The 7,199-nt window shown below is 42.1% G+C and overlaps 1 protein-coding gene across 1 annotated transcript; it reads left to right on the forward strand.

Annotated features, from left to right (window-relative positions):
• The first annotated feature begins 291 nt into the window (after window positions 1-291).
• LOC127904008 (uncharacterized) lies at window positions 292-6,511 on the forward strand. Its single transcript, XM_052445408.1, is given in 6 exon segments — window positions 292-396; window positions 634-1,390; window positions 1,550-1,851; window positions 1,993-2,600; window positions 3,010-3,532; window positions 3,534-6,511. Coding segments are annotated over 6 exon segments (5,091 nt in total). The 3' UTR covers window positions 6,330-6,511.
• Window positions 6,512-7,199: the final 688 nt, after the last annotated feature.

A 7,199-nucleotide genomic window follows, 5' to 3' on the forward strand; every position in this document is an offset into this window, starting at 1 on the left:
GCTTTCCTCAAACAGTACAAGTTTAACATGGAAATCGCTCCTGATCGAACAAGTCTAATGGCAATGGAGAAAAGGAGCCAGGAGTCAGTAAGGGCTTATGCGCAAAGATGGAGAGATGAGGCAATGCATGTCCAACCCCCTTTGATAGAAACGGAAATGGTGAGCTTGTTTGCCAATACCTTCAAAGCACCTTATTATGAGCACCTAATGGGTAGCTCCTCTCAACATTTCTATGATGCGGTACGCATAGCTGAGAGAATAGAACAAGGGATTAAAGCTGGGCGAATAACGATGCCAGTGGAAAAGAAGGGTTTTATTGGAAGGAAGAGAGAAGGCGATGTTAACAATTTGGAAGACGGGTATAAGGGCAAGAAAGTAGATTCCCACAATCCACAAGTACCTACCTCTCAATTCTCACGCATAAACTTTAACCAATCTTTTTCCCTTAATCGAACAAATAACCAATCAAACTACCAAAATCACTACCAAAGACCCCATACGAGATACCCTTCAGAACAACTGCCACCGCTACCCATGCCTTTGAAGGACATGTACGTCAAACTGTTGAGCATTGGGCACATAGCTCCTATCCCTACACTACCATTACAACCACCATTCCCAATTTGGTACAAGCCCGAGTTAACTTGTGAGTACCATGCGGGTAATCCCGGGCATGGGATTGAAACCTGTTACGCTTTCAAGAAAAGATTGCTGGAGCTTATTAAGATAGGATGGGTATCCTTTGAGGACAAGCCCAATATTAATTCAAACCCGTTGCCTAAACATGCCTCAAGTAGTAGTGGAATAGGCATGATAGAAGTTGGAAATCAATGCAAGGTGCTGAAGGTGTCTATGGAAAAGATGTACTACATGTTAGTACGATCAGGATTTCTAGAGGCAAATATGGAAGGCCATTCGGAGGGAGGTAGTTATTGTGAGTTCCATGGAAGAGATGGACATTATATTGAGGATTGCATCGAGTTTTGCGAAAAGATTGCAAAAATGTTAAAAATGGGGCAATTGAGAATTGAACCCATGGAGAACAGGGGTGAGGTGAGTATGATGGAAGATCAGATGGAGATGACAGGAGTATGCAGGGTCCAACAAACAGCTAATGGTCCCCCAAGGCTAATCTTGGTTAAACCGTCCTACACAAAAGGGAATCACAATGTCATGCCTTATAATTATGGTTATGCCTCCAACGTTCAAGCTCCTCTTCCTTTGTTCCAGACTGAGATAAGTGGGTTGACCAGGAGTGGTCGTTGCTTTACTTCCGAGGAGTTGAGGAAGGCAAAGGGCAAAGAAGTGGTAGATCTGGACCAAGCACTAGAAGTTAATAAGCCCGTAACGGAAGAGGAGTCGAATGAATTCCTGAAGTTGATCAAGCATAGTGAATATTGCATAGTAGATCAACTAAAGAAGACTCCAGCTAGGATCTCCCTTATGTCCTTGATACTCAGCTCTGAGCCGCATCGAAACGCCTTGCAAAAGGTATTGAATGAGGCATATGTACCCCAAGACATTGAGCATAAAACCATGGAGCATCTAGTGGGGAGGATCCATGCAACTAATTACCTATACTTCACAGCAGATGAGCTCGATACTGAAGGTACCGGACATAACAAGCCCTTATACATTACGGTTAGGTGCAAGGACTGCCTCATAGGAAAAGTACTCATTGATAACGGCTCGGCCCTTAATGTGTTGCCAAAGCACATGTTGGAAGAAATGCCGATCGATGAATCCCATATAAAGCCAAGTACTATGATGGCCAGAGCGTATGATGGCTCACCTAGGCCAATAATTGGGACTCTAGAAGTGGAGCTATATGTGGGACCACAAATGTTCCTAGTAACACTTCAAGTTATGGATATCCATCCTTTCTATAGTATGTTGTTAGGAAGACCTTGGATTCATGCAGCGGGGGCAGTAGCTTCATCATTGCACCAATGCCTGAAATATATCATGAATGGGATGTTGGTAACTGTCAAGGCTGAGGAGACAGTATCCATGATAAAGAATGTAGCTGTGCCTTTTATCGAAGCGAATGATTGCAAGGATAACAATATCCATGCCTTTGAAATTGTGAACACTGACTGGGTGCCGGAGAACACAGTGCTAAGAAGGCCAAGGATCTCAGAAGCAGCAAGGATGGCAAGTCTATGCTTTTTGAACCGCGGGATCCCATTTCAGTATAACTTTATTATCAGGATACCAGAAGGGGTTAATCTGGCAAGGATGAAAAGTGCTGCTCAAAAATTTGGGTTAGGGTACCAACCTAACCAAAAGGATTATCAGTGGGCTGCTGGTCGGAGAAGGGCAAGAAGGATGGCTAGAATTAAAGGAAGAGAGCCTGATGAAGAAAAGCTAGAAATCCCTCCCCTTAGCGTGTCATTCCCAAAAGCTGCATACATAATGCAACATGATAAAGAAGCCGAAAGCCTTGATCAAGAGCTGTCAAGCATGAGCATAAATACCTTGGGGGAAAACAAGGTGGAAGGAGATGACATGAAGACAGTAGCAAGAAAGGGAGACGAAGCACTCCCACAACTGACGGTCTACACCATAGAAGAAGTCTCCGCCAAGACCTTTGTGCGCAAGTTGGCTCAAGACGAGAAGTTTCAGAATTGGGTGACCCAAGAAGCTCCAGTGGTTTTCAAAATGTAAACCAATTTTGTTTGTCTTAACATGCTTTTGTCATTGCTTTGTTTGGTTTTCATTTATTTTCACTAGTCGACAATCAAGGCTCAATTGTCGGTTAGACTTTATGTTTGTCATGGAGCCCACTTTTTCTTTAAATAAATTGTGAGATCATGCACTTTTCACAAATTGCCTTCTTTTTTTTATGCATTTACACCAAACACTTCCCGCTTTCAGGAATCCTGAAAGCGGATCTCCTACAACATCACATATATTTAGCATCAAGAATAAATGGCCAAACTTGAACGAGCATGTGGTAGCTATGGAAGAAGAAGAATGGGATGAAAGCAATATTAGTGAATTCACCAGGCTAGTAGAACAACAGGAACAAACTTGGAAACCTGCTGCAGAGGAACTCGAAACCATCAATGTGGGTAATGATCAGCTCAAGAAAGAGTTGAAAATAGGTACCTTAGTTACTTCTGAACAAAGGACAAAAATGATCGCCCTGTTACAAGAATATGCAGATGTCTTTGCTTGGTCTTATGAAGATATGCCCGGTTTGGACACAAATATTGTAGTACACAAGATACCGTTGGAAGAAGGTTGTAAACCAGTCAAGCAGAAGCTGAGGAGGGCCCACCCGGATGTCTGGATCAAGGTTAAGGTAGAACTCGAGAAGCAATGGGATGCTGGCTTTCTAGAAGTAGTTAGATATCCACAATGGGTATCTAACATTGTTGTGGTGCCTAAGAAGGAGGGGAAGATTAGAGTGTGCGTGGATTTTCAGAATTTGAATAAAGTTAGCCCCAAGGATGATTTTCCTCTACCACACATAGATGTTTTGGTGGACAACGCGGCCCGGAGTTCCATATATTCCTTTATGGATGGTTTTTTCAGGATACAACCAGATAAAAATGGCTCCGGAGGATAAGACGAAAACAACTTTTGTCACACCGTGGGGAACATTCTGCTATAAGGTCATGCCATTTGGATTGAAGAATGCAGGAGCAACCTATCAAAGAGCAATGGTGACTTTGTTCCACGACATGATGCACAAGGAAATTGAGGTGTATGTAGACGACATGATTGCCAAGTCTAAAAGAGGAGAGGATCATGTTGAAGTTTTGAGGAAGTTGTTTGAGAGATTGAGGAAGTATGAATTAAGGCTCAATCCTGCAAAATGTTCATTCGGGGTTAAATCGGGTAAGCTGTTAGGATTTGTGGTAAGTGATAGAGGTATAGAGGTGGATCCAGATAAAGTAAAGGTCATCCAAGCTATGTCATCCCCTAAGACAGAGAAGGAAGTAAGAGGATTCTTGGGAAGGATAAACTACATTGCTCGGTTCATAGCTCAGTTAACAACGACGTGTGAACCAATATTCCGACTACTAAGGAAAAAGAATCCCGGAACCTGGAATGAGGAGTGTGAGGAGGCATTCAATAAAATCAAGTATTATTTGCAAAATCCACCTTTACTGGTCCCTCCGGTATCGGGAAAACCTCTAGTATTGTATCTAACAGTGACTGAAGCAGCTATGGGATGTGTATTGGGTCAGCATGATGAAACCGGGAGGAAGGAAAGAGCTATTTATTACTTAAGTAAGAAATTCACTGAATGTGAGTCTAGATACACGGAGATAGAAAGGCTTTGTTGTGCATTGGTGTGGGCAGCAAAGAGGTTGCGGCATTATATGTTATACTATACCACTTGGTTGATTTCAAAAGTAGATCCTCTGAGGTACATTTGTAACAAGCCATTTCTCTCAAGTCGAATTGCAAGGTGGCAAGTTCTATTAGCAGAATATGACATTGTATACATGACAAGGAAAGCTGTAAAAGGAAGTGCAATCGCGGACCATCTGGCCGATAATGCTGTTGAAGATTACGAACCTTTGGATTTTGACTTCCCTGATGAAGATATATTGTTAATAGAGAAAGAAGAAGAGAAGACAGATTGGTGGACAATGTTTTTTGATGGTGCAGTGAATGTATATGGTAACGGGGCTGGTGCGGTAATAATCTCTCCTAATAAGAAACAGTATCCAGTTTCGGTAAAACTACATTTCGAGTGCACCAACAACACAGCTGAGTATGAAGCTTGTATCCTTGGTCTAGAAGCGGCATTAGAGCTGAAGATAAAGAAGTTAGATGTGTACGGAGATTCAATGTTGATTATCTGTCAGGTTAAGGGGGAATGGCAGACCAAAGAGGAAAAGTTGAGGTCGTACCAGGAATACCTGTCCACACTAGCAAAGGAATTTGAAGAAATTAGATTCACCCATCTGGGAAGGGAGGGGAACCATTTTGCAGATGCTTTGGCCACGCTAGCTGCTATGACTACCATTGATCTCAAGTGCAAGGTACAACCGCTACACATTGATATTAGAAACGACCCAGCTCACTGTTGCTTAGTTGAAGGAGAGATGGACGGACAACCTTGGTATTATGATATCAAGAACCTTGTGCAAAATCATGTATATCCGGTGGGAGCTTCCAAAACGGATAAGAAAACCTTGAGAAGGTTAGCTGTAGACTTCTATCTAGATGGAGAGATTTTGTACAAAAGATCATTTGATGGAACCCTGCTAAGGTGTTTGAATGAGGAAGATGCTAGAAAGGCATTACGGGAGGTCCATGAGGGGATTTGCTCAACCCATGCTAGCGGGCATATGATAGCAAGGAAAATCCAAAGGGCTGGTTATTTTTGGATGACACTAGAGAAAGACTGTATCGACTATGTCAGGAAATGTCATAAATGTCAAGTTTACAGTGACAAGGTCAATATGCCACCAGCTCCGCTGTTTAATCTAATATCTCCTTGGCCATTTGCAATGTGGGGAATTGATGTAATTGGTCCGGTTAACCCAAAAGCTAGCAATGGGCATAGATTCATCCTTGTGGCTATTGACTACTTCACCAAATGGGTGGAAGCTAATTCGTATGCCCATGTAACACAGAAGGTAGTGAAGAGGTTCATAGAAAAGGATTTGATTTGTCGATATGGTCCTCCGGAAAAGATAGTGACAGATAATGCACAGAATTTCAATGGCAAAATGATAGTGGAGCTGTGTACTAAATGGAAAATCAAGCATTCGAATTCCTCACCATACCGACCAAAAATGAATGGCGCAGTAGAAGCCGCCAACAAGAACATCAAGAAGATTATTCAGAAAATGGTAGTCACATACAGAGATTGGCATGAGATGTTGTCATTCGCTCTTCACGCATACCGCACTACAGTTAGGACCTCGACGGGAACCACTCCATATTCTCTGGTGTACGGTATGGAAGCAGTGATGCCTTTGGAAGTAGAAATCCCGTCGTTAAGAGTATTGATGGACTCCGAATTAGAAGAGGCCGAGTGGGCCAAAGTGAGATATGAGCAACTGAACCTGATCAGTGAAAAGAGGATGGCCGCAATATGTCATCACCAACTGTACCAGAAACGAATGGCCAAGGCATATGATAAGAAGGTTAGACCACGGTTGTTTCAAGAAGGGGATCTAGTATTGAAGAAAATATTGTCACTACCTGGAGACGATCAAAGCAAATGGGCACCGAATTACGAAGGTCCTTACATAGTAAAGAAGGCATTCTCAGGAGGAGCACTGAAGTTGGCTAGAATGGATGGAGAAGACCTAGCTCGACCTGTGAATTCTGACTCTGTAAAAAGATATTATGCTTGATGTAGGCTCCTAAATCAATAAAGCAAAGTTTGGCCATTGACTTCTTTCTCTTTTGCATTGATCTCACAACAGTCATTTTTGCATTAATCCCAACAGTGCATGTCTTGTGTTATCTCATTTAAAAAGTTTAGCATCGGCTGAACGAATTTCTTCTCTCTATAAAAGCCTAGACTAGAATCACACCCCTACACTGGGGGCAATAAGAGATATTTTCATGTACGAAAGCCTATAAATTTTAAAAACCAAGCTAAAACATTTGACAAAAGCATGACAAAGAGGCAATGACAAGTCATACATTTTGGAAAAAAGACTATTTGAAGAAAGTCAGAGATTTCTTCTCCAAGAATATGATCGGAGGCAACACGAGAGAGGAATCCAGCATACGACTTCAAAAGCAAGCTCATGTTAAGAGGGAGTCTCATGAACTCGAAGAAGATGATGGGGCCTATGTTTCAAAACCAGGTACGAATGCATGCATGGCATCTAATCATAAATCATTGCATATATGTTTTTTTTTTATCGTTACAGGAGGAGACCTTAATACATTCCAACAAAATTGGAGACGAAGAAAGAATCATTGAGTTGATTCTAGAACAACAAGAAGAGAAGATAATAATGTTCAAACCCTGCCATCGGGAAGAGCGACATCGAGCAATCGGTAAAAGGGAATCGCTAGAAGGGATTCCAGGTTAACAGATTTACAAGATAGATTTTTTGGTTTTTGATTAAAGGAGATCGCCAGAAGGGATCTCATTATTTCAGCTTCGAATAAAAGGAATCGCCAGATGGGATTCCAAGTTGATGGAGATCGCCATAAGGGATCTCATACTTCGCTATTTGGAGGTCGCCAGATGGGACCTCATATTACCT

Source organism: Populus trichocarpa, chromosome 11 (assembly GCF_000002775.5).
Source record: "Populus trichocarpa isolate Nisqually-1 chromosome 11, P.trichocarpa_v4.1, whole genome shotgun sequence".
Classification (NCBI taxonomy): domain Eukaryota; kingdom Viridiplantae; phylum Streptophyta; class Magnoliopsida; order Malpighiales; family Salicaceae; genus Populus; species Populus trichocarpa.